The sequence below is a fragment of the Syngnathoides biaculeatus genome, chromosome 12 (assembly GCF_019802595.1).
Source record: "Syngnathoides biaculeatus isolate LvHL_M chromosome 12, ASM1980259v1, whole genome shotgun sequence".
NCBI lineage: Eukaryota > Metazoa > Chordata > Actinopteri > Syngnathiformes > Syngnathidae > Syngnathoides > Syngnathoides biaculeatus.
Window position 1 is genome coordinate 14143222 of NC_084651.1, and position 18610 is coordinate 14161831.

At 41.9% G+C, this 18610-nt stretch overlaps 1 protein-coding gene across 1 annotated transcript in view; it reads right to left on the reverse strand.

The window, feature by feature from the left end:
* Positions 1 to 18610, reverse strand: part of eys (eyes shut homolog) — a 200331-nt gene that overhangs the window by 122410 nt on the left and 59311 nt on the right. Inside the window, 6 exon segments of the mRNA XM_061836907.1 lie at positions 2447 to 2565; positions 5221 to 5342; positions 8076 to 8273; positions 10847 to 10960; positions 12295 to 12408; positions 18447 to 18560. Of these exon segments, the coding sequence (XP_061692891.1) occupies positions 2447 to 2565; positions 5221 to 5342; positions 8076 to 8273; positions 10847 to 10960; positions 12295 to 12408; positions 18447 to 18560 (781 nt within the window).

Sequence of the window (18610 nt, forward strand, 5' to 3'; positions counted from 1 at the left end):
CAGGTGCTCTGATTGGAAGGTGCACACCTGCGCCTCATGCAGCCTGATGATGCTGTGGATTTATATGACCGCGATGACAACTGGCTGGCGCCAGTTCGTATGATCTTCATGTCCCATTCGTGTGCTCCGGTATCCCTGATTGAACCTGTGTGTACCGACCTTCGTTCGTTCTCCGACCAACCTTGTAAGCCTGACTCCTTCGATACTTCTGCCTGCTTTGATTGTTCCCCGGTGCACCGACTCCTGCTTGCCCGATGTCCCAACTACCGCTGCTGCGCCGGACTGCCTGCTCGATCCCCTACCTCTGCAGACAATAAACATGTCTCTTCTTGAACTACCTTGCGTCTTCCGACTTCCTGCATTTGGGTCCTACTCTCGTTTCCGATGGTACGTGACAGAAACAGCATTTTTGATGTCACCCCACAAGTTCTCGATTGAATTAAAGTCTGGGGATTGGACTGCCCACTGCATGAGATTAACTTTGTTGGGAGGGATTAATTTTGCATGCTTACTAGTGTGTAAGGGGTCAGTGTCTATTTGAAACACCCATTTCAAGGGCATGTCCTCTTCAGCAAAAGACAACATGACCTCTTCAAATATTTTGGCATTTTCAGGATTCAGTATTTTCAGTTGCACTCATGTTCATGTGTGACCAGCATCTAGAACTCACCGAGTCTGTTGTGAGTGAAATTGCATGAGTATCAATCATATTAAAGTAAGCACAGTTACCACCTGTTTTATTTTTCTGAGAGGAACAAAGGAGGACTTGATTTGGGTACAGACATGGTTTAAACGGAGGATCTGCCTTGGAATTTGGACATGGCAACTATTCCAGTGAACGTCACTATTTCAGGTGTTTCAGTTCCATTTAGTTCATCTATACCATAATCCTAAACAGCTGCTGGCAGGATTCTCCAGGTGATACCTTTTTTACCTTTCAGGTCCACAAAGGGCTCTTACAAGTCACAAGCTATTAAACCCGCAACAATCCAAATGTGAAACAACCACTCAAACACCTGAGCTTGGCTTCCCAAATCACTGGAGAGGCCTTCAAATAGGGAACATATGCAGTTTCAGTACAGCAACAAAGGGATTAAGAGTGTTTGTTTCAGATCTATCACACTGAAGCAGGGTGAATATTCCACTTGGTGGCAGTGAGTAGTAAAGCACTCCACATTTCCTTCCATCCCTCTACTTTTCTCTGCTGGAACAGGTTGATGCCTCAAATGAGTCACACATCCCCTGAATATTTTTTCATGCTGAGAGCCAGTCATTGACTCATTTGTTCACGTGCCAGAGTCAATTCATTTTGCCCCTTGCCAATGGAAGGACATAATGCTATCTGTTTGTTTTAATTAAATGATTGATGCACATCAAGTTACATTCTCCAATTTGCTGAAGTCACAAAAGAATTGGAGCTCCCCGCTTTTCCCTCTGTGCTCATTCTGCTGTCCACTTAAATGTATAACTTCATTGTCTTCTGGTTACATGCACACTTTGGGTGGAGTAACCCTAAAATATGGGTGTACCTTTTTGTATCTGACTTTACACGTATTCTGCCCTAAATATAAGTGGGTTTCCTCTTGAACTCTCCAGAGCCTGTAGTAAGTCTAGCGCCCTGGGAAAGTAAAACATCATACTGCATGATTTGATTCGTTTGTTTGCTTCAAGCTTCCAATGGGTGCTGCCGATGGCCCAGGGGCTGATTGGGCATGGTGGTGACCAATTGCAGATTGCTCAAAGGCAGGAAAGTCTCCTAACAATATTATGCCACTTGACAGCTGAACATCAACATATCGTCCCAAATTAATTACTTCATTATTCATTCATACATGTGCTGCGAGTGACATTTTTGTATCAAACACGCTGCATGATGTTTGTCTAAAAGTGCCACTTACAACAACTGCAGATATTTTGTTGGGACAATGGTGTAAAAATGTGGTTTATATTTGATCAATGTCATCGTTACTTTAGGTAAAACGGCCCCGTTTGCACAACCATACAATGCCCAACATGATTGCTAGGCATTCCTGATCAACAACTTGCATTCTTATTGATGGCTTTCCAAATGCTTTCACTCATGAGCTAACTATTCTAACTGGCTTAAACTTAAAGAACACAAACACACATGCCCCTGAGCCTGTTAGATGAGTAGTGCTGACGTCTCACAGGCCACCATTAACTTCTGTTTCCTCTACGAGGGTTAATTTCACATTTAAAGTGTACGATAGTTTTCAAGTGCCTGCCCACCTCCAGACTTCAATTTGTCACACATTTCAAGCAGTTAGATGCAAACTGGCCGGGTTTGCGTGAGGGGAGTGTCAGAAGTCACAATGTCAGAATCAGTGTAAATTGATAACATGAAAGCTAGGTACGTAAAATATTGACTTACACACTGACAGGAGAATATGGCTCCTAGTGCCCTCGCACTAGCGCATGAACCTACCTGTAGCCGTTGAGTTCAGTGCAGGTGGTGTTGTCTTTGCAGGGCTGTGACAAACATTCATCATTTTCTTGTTGGCAGTACTCTCCCTCCCAGCCAGGGTGACAGACACACTCATAACTCTGCATTACAAGAACAACCACAAAAAAGAAGTCCTCCCATTAACATAGAAAATGGTCGACAGGACGATTTACATCTGTTTGGATTTCTTACTTCACTTTGTTACATTTTAACATACAAATGCTGGCATATCATTTTCCTGAATGCAGTGTAGAGCGCAACCCCCCACTCGCATCAAATATGGATTTCATTTGGGAATCTATTTAAACTGTGGAAGAATCACGCTTCTTGTACATTTCGCAACAGTCCATATGGAATTTTCCCTCCTACCCATCCTGTGGATGATATGAAAGCTTGTTTTCACCTTCTGTCATTCAAGGCATGAAGTAAATTCCATTTAACATAGAGCAATGTCCTCTGCATATTTTGTCCAAATATTTTAAAAATATCTGTTTTATTTTTCTCTTTTAGTTTAGTTTTAGTTTAGTTTAGTTTACTGCCCCTGTTTCCAATTGCATGTTCATTATATGCCCTCTATTTCATCATCGCTATCTGCATTTGTAGTATTAATCATAGCATCGAGGATTGATTGTTTGTTGTACAACCATAAGCAACAAGCAACTGGTTTAATTTACATTACACTTTGAATAAAGGATGGTTGCACTTCCGTGCCCAAAGGTTTCTTCCCAAGATTACGCTTTACCAGTGTTTTGAATGAAGGTCCTGGATGCTGCAGGTTGAGGGTATGCTAATTAATGTTGTGTATGCTATTGGGGAGGGGTGACGGGGTTAAAATTTTCCTCATATGACTGGTGGGAGCTGAAGGGAATGTTGGGTGTAGCCGTCTCATGATAAATTAGATACCTCCACGATATTTGGAATCTTTACCCCTGGCAATAGAACATAATCTCATTTTTGCTGCTAAATCACCTTCAGGGACAGCAATTTTCCAAAATAAACTCCATAGGACACTGCATTCAGAGAGATAGATGGCTGGGCTGTAAACAAAAATATTTTTGAAAAAAAAAAAGTCTGCGTAATGAGTTTAGGAAGAGGAAGAGAGATAGAGGAAAAAAAAAGAGACAAAAAAAACATTCCAGTAACACATTCCAGTGTAGAAAATAGTTATTATGGATTGCGATGAGATGAGCTGGATTCCATTCCAACTGTGTTTTGGGTGAAAAGTAGACTACACCCCGGACTAGTTGCACAGGGCATGATTATCGATTATATTGTAGCTCGGAATTCTGTCAATTACATGGAATTGATTGAGCAATGAAAAAAAATGAATCCACTACTTGTCTGCAACCAGCAGAGGTACTGTCAATTGTCAACTGACAAGCAAATAGCGGAATTACACTGAAATACAATTCTTGCCTAATGGTGAAGACAAACAAAAAAAAAACATGCCAATTCAGAATTTACATGTTGCCCTTCAAACTGTGAACATAAGTGCAAAAACGGTACTAAATAACAATTAAATTCATGACCCTCTTGTATTTATATGGTCGTAATAACGGTCGCAATATTTCCAACACCTTCACAGTTTCAGAGACGTCTCTGCCTATTTCAGCAAGACATCTGCAAGCTGCATTCTTCACGTGTTAAAACAGTGTGGCTGTGTCGTAAAAAAGTGCGAGTTCAAGACTGGCCTGCCAGCAGTCCAACCTTTCTCCCATTGAAAATGCGTGGTACGTTATGAAGCACAAATTCTGTCAACAGAGAACCCAGACTAGTGTACATCAAACACAAATAAGAAATAATTCCATCTATAAAGCTGAAAAAAATGTTCTCAGTTTCTAGATGCGTATTCAGTTTTTTTTAAAGGAAAGGTGGTAAACATGCAATCCTTGTCCTTCCTCCCTTTTTTTTCTGGAACATGCTGCAGGTATCAATTTCAAAATTATTGAACTTTTGCAACCAAAAAAAATGAAGATTCTCAGTCTGACCATGAAATAGCTTGCCCTTGTAATGTAGTCAATTGATCATAGGTTGAAAATGATTTGGAAATCATTATATTCTGCTTTTATTGACGTTTTACACAAACCTCTTTGGAATTGATGTGTTTATACTCATTTGTATGTATGCATGTACAGGGTGAGAGAGAAAGCGAGAGAGCGATCAGACATGACCCGTTATTGTCAAAAAGAAAGCATATGCAATCAAACAATTGCAACCGATTTTTATCATTAGTGGGAGTTAAAAATAATAAATGAAAATGATATACAAAATGAAGTACAAGTTGCAAGAAAGTTAGATCATTTTGGACAGTAAAGGAATCATAGGATTTACCACTTGCTTGCTCTGTCCACCTTACATTATATTCCTGCGGTATACTTAGCCAGCAAATTGACTCACTCAGATGGTGAAGAATTTCCTCAATAGGACCTCGACAGTCTGCATCTATTGCCTACAGAATCCTGATGGTACTAACACATGGTGCTAGATTTTGTTTCCCATTAGATAGACAATTAATGATGATATCACAGAACTATGTATATTTTACGACAACAAGCATGTCGCCATGCAGTAAAAGCATAATTGACATCAGGCAATCGGAAAAACCTTATGTGAAGTCACATGACTCCATATGTATCGGTAATTACCGTCTGCATCGATTTATGGGATACTTTCATTTTGAGGTCCTTTTAAGGTCTATTAAATCACTCCATTATACAGCCATATAGAAAAGAAAAAAAAGAAACTGTCCAACTTACCAGATGGAGGTCCTTACAGATGGAATTGGTACTGCACAGATTGTTCACGCAGTCGTCAATCTCTTTCTCACATTGCAGGCCAGCATAACCAGGATTGCAAAGGCAATAAAATCCATCTATAACTGAAACAAGATCAGGAATTTGCTTACATTACCCTGCATCATCAATTACTATTCACCACTATCAGCAGGTAGCAGTCCATTTCTACAGAGCTAATTGTAATCAATTTCTCAGTGTGGTTCTATTCTTTTAATCAATATGTGTGAAAAAAATGGATTGTTATACCAGTCCAACCTGCTGAATGTACTGTATGTGAAACAGCAGCGGTCAGTACACCAGTCTGAAAAGGGTCCTACACTTTAACCATTACTAAATTAACCTGTCTGGCCACTGTCTTTTTTTTTTTTTATCCTTACACCCACATCTTTTTCTCAAATGTCTAGAAAGCTTTTCATTTGTTTCCACACTATCTGAGTTGACAGTTCAGATAAAGCAAAGTGAGGGAGAAAGAGGATGTCTTTTTCCACATCAGAAATTGTCCCAATTTCTTAAACTACTTTGTAAAATATTCCGCAGCATATAACATTTTTCCAACTCACACTTTACTGACTAACGACAAGAGATGCATCACTCTGTCTCTGCAACTTAACATTGATGCACAGTTGGCTAGTGATAGAGATAATTGCGCTTCTTACAAGAGTGAATTTATTACTTCCCGAGTCAGGGTCCCAGGATTCTTCATTATCCCAAAGATTTACCCCGTAATCTATGCTGTCACTCTGTCTTGGTGCATGTTGCTACTATTACTCTCATTAAATGCTTTTGGTCCTGGGTGGCAGGAGCATTACTCATCTCAGCCACTGTGGCTTCGCAGTGCTCCCCTGAGGTATGGACTGGCTGATGGTGAGCGCCGGGCCAGTGGGCCCTATGGCCCCACGTCACTGACCTGTACTGAACTGGCTGCACTCAAGATTAGTCCGGACAGCTGACTGAGGTGTATGGTAACTCATTGGAGTGAGCCACTGCATCATAGGATCACAAGTTTGATCCATGAAAAACAAAAAACAAAAAACTTAATGATTGTGGAATTATAGTATACAATGTAGCAATTTCAATGAGTTTAGATAGAGTGATGAATTACAAAAGATTCCTTTAAAGAGCACATATTTTGGCAAACCAACTTTTGCAGTATTTGTGATGTAATTTTGAGTACAGGGTGCCTCAGTTTCTACATGTAATATAAGTTAAAATCATTCCTTAATCCAGTTTTTCACGGTTTTCTACTGAGACGCCTGAAATCAGGTCATGCGGATTTCATGAGTTTCATCTCCCTCTTGTCTTTCCGCTCTCATAAGTGGGTCTTCTACCCAAAGGCAAACAATCAGAGTAAAGGGGGCAGTGTTAGGCAAATATGGACAAAGTGGATACAAGAGTGGGTCAAACAGAAGTAGCTATCAGAGGGGCCATTTCTGGACATTTGTATGGCAAATCCAATGTATTTATGAAATTAAATTGACACTTTAAATTAATTTAATTTAATATTAATTTAATTTATTTTTAATTTGGGAAATTGTGGAGATAGTTCCCAAGATCTATATTACGGTAACTTCTCGTGTATAATGCACATCCCACCCCCCACACCCAAAAAAAACGTCATAAATCAATGGTGCACACTAATATTTTAATATCACAGGGGTAGGTCTGACTGCATAAGTACAGAGTTGTGCTCTGATATATATATATATATAGCCATATTTCCATCCATTATCTGAGCTGCTTATCCTCCCACATCCCAAAACATGCATTAATTGGAGACTAAATTGCCCTACGGTGTGATTGTGAGTGTGAAAAGTTGTTTACATGTGCCCTGCTATTGGCCTGCATGCAGTTCAGGGTGTATCTCGCCTCCTTCCCAAAGATAGCTGGGATAGGTTCCAGCATTCCTTATGAAGATAAGTGGTATCGAAAATGGATGAATGGATACGTACTGTAGGTAGAAGGGTTTTCCAAAATGTTGAGGTCAACTTTGGAGCTGCATATTATACATGGGTGCGCATTATGAATGAAAAATTATGGTAATTACTTTAAATACATGCACGCACGGGGTGAACATGGAAGGCCAAGCTTCAAAAGAAGAACCTCCTGACTTTGTGATCTCACCAATACACAAGTGTGCTGCCAATAATATACTGTAGCATCTAGAGCATCACTTTTACATGCTTACTACCATAGGTGGGAACTGAACATTTACATCAGGTCTTCTGGGTTGCATGATAAATGTGCAATTTACCAACTTGTCCAATCGGTAAACTTAATTCAATCATTTCATCCACTACATTGGAATAATTGTGAAAATTCAGACGATGTTCATGCAGTGAGACACTCAAGAATGATTCTCTCGAGTCAGAACTGCAAAAACTGTGTTTTTTATTTTCATGTTGGAGCTTGAGAAAAGAGTACTATAAATGACTGAAAAAGCACAATTGCTTAAATTGTCCGTGCTATGAGTGTAATGTTGCAATGTACATTTCATATGTATATGTACATCCTATGGTTAAGCAGTAGTCACATACTGTATGGCTTGTCTTTGATTGCAGTATTTGGTGAACATATATAATCAGTAATACAAGTACAGATTCAAGCCATATTGATTTAATTTATGTGAAGCAACTAAGCAAGCCTATTCTTGCAGACAGTGTGTCCTAGATTATCCGATCAGATGGCATCATTTCATTTACATTACACCCTTACTAGCTTCAGCATTGACTCAGCTGAAAAGTCCCAGTGCAAGTATGTTATTATTAATCATGTTGGCATGGTAAGATTTTTTATTTATTTATTTATTTATTTTTTACCATCATAGCAAAATCCATTGACACATGGGTTGGAGATGCACTCATCCACGTTGATTTCACAGCGGGGGCCCGTGAATCCTCGGCGACAGCGGCATCGGAAACCCAAAGGGTAATGGTCCTCGTCCAAATCTTCCACACAAAAGGCGCCATTCTCACAAGGATTACTGGCCTCACAGGGTAACAAGTCACAATTTAGACCTAAGGTGAATACACAGGAGCATAGATTTAAATGACAGAGCTGGAGATTTTAAAGAGTGAACCCATATTGTCACGACCCATCGGAACGGGAGTAGGACCCAAATGCAGGACTCGGACGATGCAAGGTAGTTCGGGGAGAAACGTTTATTATTTCATGGTCGGGGATCGGGCAGGCAGTCAGATGTAGCAGCGGTAGTTGGGACGTCGGGCGAAGAGAGCAGGTGAGTGGGCAGGCAGGAGTCGGTACACGGGAGAACGATCAAAGCAGGCAGAAGTGTCAAAGGAGTCAGGCTTACAGGGTTGGTCGGAGAACAGGCGAAGGGTGGTACACTCGGGTTGTCGATCAGGTAGACGGGAGTACTCGAACGGGACATGAAGCTCAACAAACTGGCCCGGACCAATCGTCATCGGGGTCATATAAATACACAGGATAATCAGCCCGCATGAGGCGCAGGTGTGCGCCTCCCAATCAGCGCAACCGCGTGGGCACCCGCACAGCCCGGGCTGGGGTGGCAGGATCATGACACCAATCTCATGACAGATTGAATACTGTGACAATATTATGGTAGTAAAAAGTAAATGCCTTTTAAACACAGTGAGCAAAGGGCTGGCCACATTTTACTAAAAGCTGCAGTAATTATTTTTTCTTTATTTAAATTCCCTACATCTCTGAAATAAAATATGCTCAGAAGATTGTTTAAATATACTGTAAAATGTTAATGAATTATTAAGACATAATAGGAGGAATGTGGTTGGGATTACGGTCCAGGATAGTAAGGTGGATTTGTGAAAGACCTCCTGAAATGATGAAAAGGGGATTGTGTAGAAGTACTCATGATGTACTCCCAATTCCAATGAAGTTGGAACGTTTTGTTAATCCTAAATAAAAAAAAAAAACATTTTTTTGCAAATCTTGAGATATAGTGATATAGTGTTAAAAGTGATCAACTTTGTTTTGAGCAAAAAATCATTACCTTAGGCTCAAACACGTTCCAAAAAATATTGGGAGAGGGTCATCTTTATCACCGTGTTCCATCACCGTTTCTTTAAACAACGTTCAATAAATGTTTGGGAACTTTGTAGGGGAATTATTTCCCATTCTTGTTTTATGTACGCAGCTTCAGCTGTTCAACAGTCTAGGGTCTCAGTTTACGCTTTCACAGTTTTCGTACTTACGCTTTCATAATCTTCAATGGGAGACAGGTTTGGACTACAGACAGGCTAGTCTAGTACCCACACTCTTTTACTACGAAGCCACACTGATGTAACACAATGCAGAATGTCATTTGGGATTGTCTTGCTGAAATAAGCAGAGGTGTCAATGAAAAATATCTTGCTTGAATGGTAGAATAAGTTTCTCCAATACCTGTATGTACCTTTCAGCATTAATGGTGCCTTCACAGATGTGTATGTTACCCATACCATTGGCACTAACACAGCCCCATTCCATCACAAATGCTGGCTTTTGAGCTTTGCATCCATAACAGTCCAAGTGGTTCTTTTCCTCTTTGGACCCGAAAGACACAATGTGCACAATTTCCAAAAACAATTCAAAACATGGACTCGCCAGATCACGGAACACTTTTCCACTTTTCATCAGTCCGAGAAGCTGCCGTCATTTCTGGGTGTTGTTGATAAATGGCTTTTGCTTTGCATAGTAGAGTTTTAAGTTTCAGTCACGGATTCTGCCCTGAACTTTCCTAACTGACATTGGGTTTCTGATTCGCTGAACCTTTTAATGATACTGTATTATGCACCATAGATGAAGAAATCACTAAATTCCTTGCAGTTGTACATTGATGAACACTGTCTTTAAAGTTTTTGACTAGTTTCTCACGGACATGTTCCCAGAGAGGTGAACCTCACCCCATCTTTGCTTGTGAAAGACTGAGCAATTCAACGTAGCTGCTTTTATACCCAATCATGGCAACCACCTTTTCCCAAATATATGTATCCTGTTCACCTATGGGATGTTCCAAATAGCTGTTTGATGAGCATCCTCAACTTTCTCAGTCTTTTTTGCCACCTGTCTCATTTTTTTTGGAACGTGTTGCAGCCATATAATTCCAAGTTATTGATTATTTTCTAAAAAACAAAGTTCATCAGTTTGAACATTGAATATCTTGTCTTTGTCGTATATTTAATGAAATATATTTTTAACATGATTTGCAAATCATTTTTTTCAATTTATGATTACCTCAACGTCCCAACTTCATTTGAATTGGGTTTGTAAAACACCACTCTTGCAACAATGCAGAGTATAACTGAATTTTTAGTAACAGTTTAGCCTCATTGCTCTTTATAATCTGTTTAATGCCTGACCTACTTTAATCATCATACATTAGCCTAAAGCTCCAGCATTGTGATTATATCAACGTACAACGACAGTTTAACTACACATTTAGTTGATGCAAAAGCACGAGTCCATAAATCTCGTGTTTATTCATTTGCTTTGGTTAGCAAGGTGCATACAGACAGGTGAAAATAATAGTATGTGAAAGTTTTTTTTTTTTTTTTTGGGTGTGTGTGTGTGTGGAGGGGGCAGGGGTCCCTATTCCTTCTGTGTTAATTACCTTTAAATGGAGCCAGACAGTGGCAGAAGTAATTACCGGGTTGGTCAATGCATGTGGCTCCATTCTTGCAGGGTGATGAAGCACACTCATCAATGGGAAGTTCACATTGGGTTCCTTAAATTAAAAAAATAAATGAAGACTGTGTAGATAATTGAAAAAAAAACCTTGAGTGTACAGTAAATGTTTGTTCTTGGAAGAAGACGAGAGAATACACAAAAATACAGTTACATACATAAAATCAAAACAACATAAAGCAGAAGTAAAGCTGTGCATTAATATTGTGGGCTTACTATTGTTACTATTGTTTACAAGCTTGGAGTTGATTTTCACAAATATATAAGATCTTAAAGGTGCGTAACTGTAGAACAATGTGCAATTATTCAGTTGTGGAAAGTGTTGGCAGAACGGTGGATAACTGGTTACAGTCACAGTTCTGAGGACCGGGCTTCAAATCCCGGCTCCGCTTTTGTGGAGTTTGCATGTTCTCCCCGTGTCTGCGTGGTTTTTTTCCATGCACTCCGGTTTCCTTCCACATCCCAAAACACGCGTGGCTGATTGAAGACTCTACATTACCAGTATGTGTGAATGGTTGTTTGTTTCTATGTGCCCAGTGATTGACTAATAACCAGTTCAGGGTGTACTCTGCCTCCTGCTCAAAGATAGCTGGGATAGGCCCCAGCACTCTCACAACCCTTGTGAGGATAAGCGGCTCAGAAAATGGATGATGTGCCGGAACAGATTTCATATCTTTGTTTCTTCCTTGGCCCATACCTTAATCATCTTTGGTTTTGAAGTAGTTTCTGCACAATACCAATTATAAATATGTCTTCTTGGTAGAAGTTGTAGTGTAATAGGGCCTGTACTGGAAATAACGTGAGCAATGAACACTAAATACACTAATAATAGTTTCCAAAATTACAACAATGTCTTCTTGTGCCATGGAGTCATTTGAACTAGCAAATAAAACCATCACAGTAAAACCAAGCATTTTAAGATATGCAGTAGCTTCTAAACATGGCTCAATGAAAAGTTCTCTTCAACATATGATTCACATCTTCATTTTGATCACCAGATCCTTCAGTGCAACCAGTTTTATTGAGCAAAATGAACAGAAAATCTTCCTCAGTGGGATTTATTAGCAGAAAACTGTTCAAATGCCGTTACTGTGTTTGATTTTTATCAATGGAAAGGATATCAGTGATTTGTTATTCATCTCTGCTCTTTTTCACAGAGGATACAACAGCACCACATTGGAAAATAATTATGCTGCCGACAACTGACTATATATAAGTTTCAGAATACTGCGTTCAAATTATTGTTATGTTTGATGAGTTCTGTTGGTATTAAATTATTCATGAAGCACAATTAAAGCAGTTATCTTCTAAATTAAAATGAGTTTTTACTTTGAAAATTCTACCCTGTCAAAAACAAAAGGTGAATTTACAAACCTGTAAAGCCAGCTGCACACATACATCCATATCCATGGGGGAGGATAACACAAGTGGCGTTGTGTAGGCAAGGACTCGACATGCACTCGTCTACTGTGACTTCACAGTAGCTTCCTGAGAGAATGACATTTATGAAAATTGAAAAGAGTCCTTATATTAGAATCCATATTCATTTTAACTGTCCTTCATCTACGATGAATTTAAGTTGCCGTTAAGCATAGTTAAGCTCCGAAATGCAGCATAGAATATGAAATGTGAAATATGGTCGCACCTAGAATCCCATCTCCATTGTAAGATCATTTCCAGGAATAGATCATAAATATTAAGCTGACAGAAATATGCTGTAGGTATCTATTGTTTATTAAGAAAGACTTAGTCTGAAAGGCTACATAAAATATTAAATCAATATGTAGGTAATAATATTGAGTTTTGTGGTATAATCATGGTTTCGAAATACAGCGCGATCCAATGAATACTCTAACTATGAAACTTCAACAATGCCTGTAAGGTGGATCATCCATCCATCCATCCATTTTCTGACCGCTTATTCCACGAGGGTTGCTGAACCCTTTCCCAGCTGTCATTGGGCAGGTGGCAGTGTACACCATGAACTGGTTACCATCCAATCGCAGGACACATGGAGACAGACAACAGTCTTACTTACAATCACATCTTGGAGCAATTCAGTCTCCAATTAATGCATTTTTTGGAATGTGGGAGGAAACCAGAGTGCCCAAGGAAAACCCACTCAGGCACGGGAAAACATGCAAACTCCCCACAGGCGGGACCGGGATTTGAACCCCAGTCCTCAGTACTGTGAGGCCAACACTCTACAGCTGCCCCACCATGTTGCCAAGCTAGATCATTTAAAAAAAATAAAAAACATGAAGAGCTGCAGAATTTCATTTTGCATGACAAGTTGGAGGAAAGAAATAATGTTGCTGTTCTTTTTCTTAGATGTTTCACCCATCTAGTTGGCTACACACCAGAAGAAAATACACGGCCGGCCTGCAACATTTTTCAGTCAATTTCACTTATGGGGATTTGCTACAGTTTTATCATGAATAAAAGTTGAGTAAATGTATTCTCTAGTAATACACCACAAACCAAAAAAAAAAAACAATCTTGTCCGACTCTAGTGAGGATAAGTGGTTGAGAGAATAAATGTATGGATGGACAATTACCAAAGTTCCTTGATGTGGTTATTTAGATCTGATTATCTGATTATCTGTTTATCAATAAATGAATTATAATAATTTTTTTTCCACACCCAAAATTAAATGCCCTTGTGCCCTACGCAAGGAGCAGTTTTTAGCAATAGCCACAGCAGAAGCCCCTGGCAGTGACAAACGCTGCTCAGCCATTTCAGTTTGAGCCGGGAGTGTGATCAGGTAAATGAGGCGAGAGAGGAAGGAACACAAAATGAGGAAGAAGATGACAGGTGGGAAGAAACTCAAGTTGATCATTTTTACTGGTGCATTTGGAGCTACTGCTTGCCAAAGCCAACTGAGAAAGACAATATTCACTGTTCATGGTAGTTGTTTGTTTTGCCCTATGTTATATACAAAATCATTAATAACTGTGAGTAATTTTTTCTGAATACCTGTTTTATTATTATTCACTGCTAACTCAGTATCTGGTGGCGATGGTTTCTTTACAACAGCTGCTGCTATATCGGTTGATGAAGGTGCGCGGTCAGCGGATCCTGTCTTTCGGGCTTTTTTACTCATCTTTTAATTGTCACATGTGGCTGTTTAGACTCCTTGTGAGGAAAGAAAGTCAGCAATGCATTGGATTTAAGCCATCGTTTATACCCAGACACACCAGTGAGCTCTCTCATGAGCTGGAGGCGATCAAAGGATTTGAACAACTGCAGATCTTTCGGCAGCCTTTCCAGCCATATCCTCCCACCGTTTCCTCTACTTGATCTTTTTGGGAAAGCTATGAGTGCTTACCTCCTTCTTTTGCATTGCGTCCTGATTGAAAATGGCTTCCTAAAGCAGTGCAGTATGGCATTTTTAACTTTTCGCTGAATAAAAGTTGTTCACAAGCTGCAAGCTTAGCTCCACGGAGCAGCAGCGTAGCAATTTTAAAACAGCCCTTCTCCGTCAGGCGCCACGGTGACCGATTGGTTAGAGCATCTGCCTGACAGTTCCGACTTCAATTCCCGGCCCCATCTGTGTGCATGTTCTCCCCGTGCCTGCGTGGGTTTTCTCCGGGCACTCTGGTTTCCTCCCACATCCCAAAGACATACTGTACATTGATTGGAGACTAAATTGCCCATAGGTGTGCGAATGGTGGTTTGTTTATATGTGCACTCCGTTTGGCTGACAACAAGTCCAGGGTGTACCCTGCTTCCTGCCCGAAGATAGCTGGGATAGGTTGCAGCACTCCCGTGACCCTGGTGAGGAATAGCGGCTCAGACAACATATTAGCGGTTGACGTCATCATTCCCAGAATTATATGCATATGCTAAACATCAAATTGTGGTACAAACCAATAATTTTTTTTTTAACCATAGGAATAATTTGTAACTATGTACCATTTTATTTCAATAGTAGAGGTCAGTAGTTGGAAAAATACAGTATTTGTCATTTCAATCAACGTTTACTCTAAGGTGACATTGATCGGAAAGATTGGCGTGCCAGTCTTAACAGCTAATAAGGAATTACAAATTCATAGTTTACATGTCAAAACACTTCTTGTCCGAAAGCCCACTAAGTGACCTCTTCTTCATCCCATTAAGAGATTATGTGGCCCATTAGCGACAGGGAGTATGGCGTCATTTAAATGGTTGATTGACTCATTTTGGTCCAGCAGGAGGTCTCACTGCAGACTTCAGTTGCATGAAATGTGAAACCATAAGGACAATTAGTGCGCTGTGACTTTCCTACGCTGGCATCATCAAGAGGCAATTAAATTTGCTGGTTAATTTACAGGTGATTTAATAGAGATCTTTTTTTGTAGTTTGTGTAGGTGAACTTCTCCAACTTACACTGAATAGTAATGGGATTAGGGACTGTGGAATTTACTCTTAGGGTTTACCATGTCCAAGGATGACTGATGTGACCTTGGAGCTATCTTGGCATTCACTCATGTGGCCACTATTTGTCCAACAAAACAAAGTTGAACAACATCTATGTCTCCATGGGGATTTCATCACTGACATCAAGTAAACTTAATTTTTGAAATGTAACACATTTGTAATTAAATACTACTGATTGACAGAATGTAGGTGATGTTTGGATGGGAAAATGTCCATTAACAAGGTTTCAAGGTGTTTTGTCTTCTTGAAACATAATAAATATGTATTTTAACATTTTCTTAAATATTGTAAACTTAAAAAAAAGTCAAGACAAAAATCCAAGTGTCTGTTTGTAGATGGTACAAACTGACATTTTGTTTGCAGGTGTCTTTTACAGAATGTCCCACTGTGTCCTGTTTAATATTGGATTTAAATAGAATTCACATTTGACAACCCAGGCGTCAGTTTATACATATGATATGACTTTTAATCAATTTGCAATCTACAAAAAATGCTTCAAATTGGTTAAAATTAGGGATAAACTAATACCAAAAGCAGCACATGTCACGACCCATCGATACGGAGGTAGGACCGTAATGCAGGAGTCGGGAGACGCAGAGGTAAATCGGGAAAAACGTTTATTATTCCAAGCTCGGGGATCGGGCAGGCAGTCAGGTGCAGCAGCAGTAGTCAGGACGTCGGGCGCAGAGACCAGGTCCACGGGCAGGAAGGAGTTGGAACACGGGAGATTGATCAAAGCAGGCAGGAGTATCAAAGGAGTCAGGGTTACGGGGTTGGTCGGAGAACAGGCGGAGCTCGGTACACACGAGAATACGATCAGAGATATGGGAGTGCTGGAACGGGGCATGAACCGCAACGATCTGGCTCCTGACCAGTTGTCCCCATGGTCTTATATACACCGGGGCCAATCAGCCAGCATGAGGCACAGGTGTGCGCCTCCCAATTAGAGCGGCCATGCGCAGCCAGGGCTGGACCGGCAGGACCATTACAGGACGCCCCCCTCGAAGGCACGGCTCCCAGACGTGCCTAAACAAAAGAAACACACACAAAAGTGAACAAGTCCAGGGGCAGGTGGAAGGGGGTCCAGGGGAGGGCACCCCTTCCCCTCCCCAACCCCAGTCTGCCTGGTGACTGTCCAGGCCACCAAACGCGAGGCGTTCGGCTGGACAGGTCAGGAGGATGACCTGGACGCCAAGCACCAGGATCCCCACGGGGTGATTCGGGTGGACGACCTCAGTGAGGTACCAAACGGCAAAGCAGGAACCAGACCGAGGCATGCAACTGCTCCGAACGAGGACCTCCCACGCCGTGGTTGCGAGACGACCAGGGATTGGTTTGGCCAGGAGGCAGCCGTGGACTGGTCACCAACGAGGCTCGGCAACGTGGTGGCTAGGGAACAGTTGCCATTGCCGAGGCCAGGTCATGAAGCGGCTGGGAACCATCAGGGGCGAAGAGGATGATGGAAAGAAGGACCAAAGCCATGACCGCCACAATCACCATCACAGCCATCTCGAGGCCTTTCCAGTTCCGTGGTGGTCCTTCAGCACTCCCCAGCTCCTGTCGCCGTCGAGACACGGGCGGGGGACGGCCGCGGACCGGTTGCCACCGGTACTCCTGGACACGGACGAGAAGCCTTGCTTGGTAGCGGGTCCATTGCTACTATGATGTCAGCATAGCTCGGCTGGTTCTCTACTCCTTGCCGGAACTGTGCCGTGAGGACCGCCAGTTCGGCGCTCTGCCGCTCCATCTCCGCCCGCATTTTGCGGCAGAACACCTCAAGATTTGGCAGCCCCTCCTCCCTCTGGGCTGGAAGCTTTTCCACCAGCTACGGGTCTAACCGTTTCCGGTGAGGAGTGGGTGGACGAGGACGGTGTCTTTGTTGCCGCAGAGCGGGAGGCACACGGAAGTTCCCGGCCTATACGTCTCCTCTGGCTGCCACGCGGAGGACCCGGGTAGATGGCCAAGCGGGTTCCCACAAAGGGGTTGGAGGACTCGGACCGACGGGGCAAAGACGCTCGTGAGCTGGAGACGTGGAGAGGTGAAACAAACTGACTAGGGTTAACGATCGGGCGAAGATATTCATAATCGCAATAATCTGAGTCGTAGGCAGGCAGCCGGTCATACAAATCATAGTCCTCCTCGTAGTCCGAAAAATCAGAGTCCAAAAGAATATGAGGTGCTGGACGGGTCGTGGTTGGGATGTATTCAGAACTCGCAGGCGGGGTTGTGTGACACGGAAGGAGAGAACATCATGGAGCCTACCCGGATTGGGCAGGTTTGGTCCTCCGGCAGTCGGTCGACCTTGCGTCGGTCCCGGCGACTTTCCTGCTGGGTCCTGTTTTGGCAAGATCGTTCTGTCACGACCCATCGATACGGAGGTAGGACCCAAATGCAGGACTCTGGAGACGCAGAGGTATATCGGGAAAAACGTTTATCATTCCAAGGTCGGGGATCAGGCAGGCAGTCAGGTGCAGCAGCGGTAGTCAGGACGTCGAGTGTAGAGAGTAGGTCCGCGGGCAGGCAGGAGTCGGTGCACGAGAGATCGATCAAAGCAGGCAGGAGTATCAAAGGAGTCAGGCTTACAGGGTTGGTCGGAGAACAGGCGGAGGTCGGTACACACGGGAATACGATCAGAGATACGGGAGTGCTGGAACGAGGCATGAACCGCAACGATCTGTCACCAGACCAGTCGTCCCTAAGGTCCTATATACACCGGGGCCAATCAACCATGAGGCGCAGGTGTGCGCCTCCCAATCCCGCACAGCCAGGGCTGGACTGGCAGGACCATGACAGTACCAATACTGCCACATCCAAGACCACTTGACTGGCCTCATCTTGTTATTGACACGAAATGATTGTTGAGGGCCACACCAGCATTCTAACCAGAATTGTGTTGAAAATTAATTTAACTTGTTTTTACAAAGTTATACTGTAAATTGCATTGTTTTGAAAATCTGCTACTTGTGTTGCTATGAATGAGCTAAAATTGATAATCAGTCAATAAAATGCTTTATTGCACATATTAACATTATATCAGTATTTACAGTTAACCTTCCACCAAAAATTAGTACAATTTCCATAAAATAATGTCCATAAGTCACTCTACCTCTGAATCCAACAGGGCACAGGCAGCTGAAAGAAGTGACACCATCAACGCAGGAGCCACCATTTCTACAAGGCTGGCTGAGGCAATCATTTACTTGAATCTCACAGTTGTCACCTATGAAGTATATAAGGGAACAATGCGTTCAAATTCCTGGAAAGAAATGA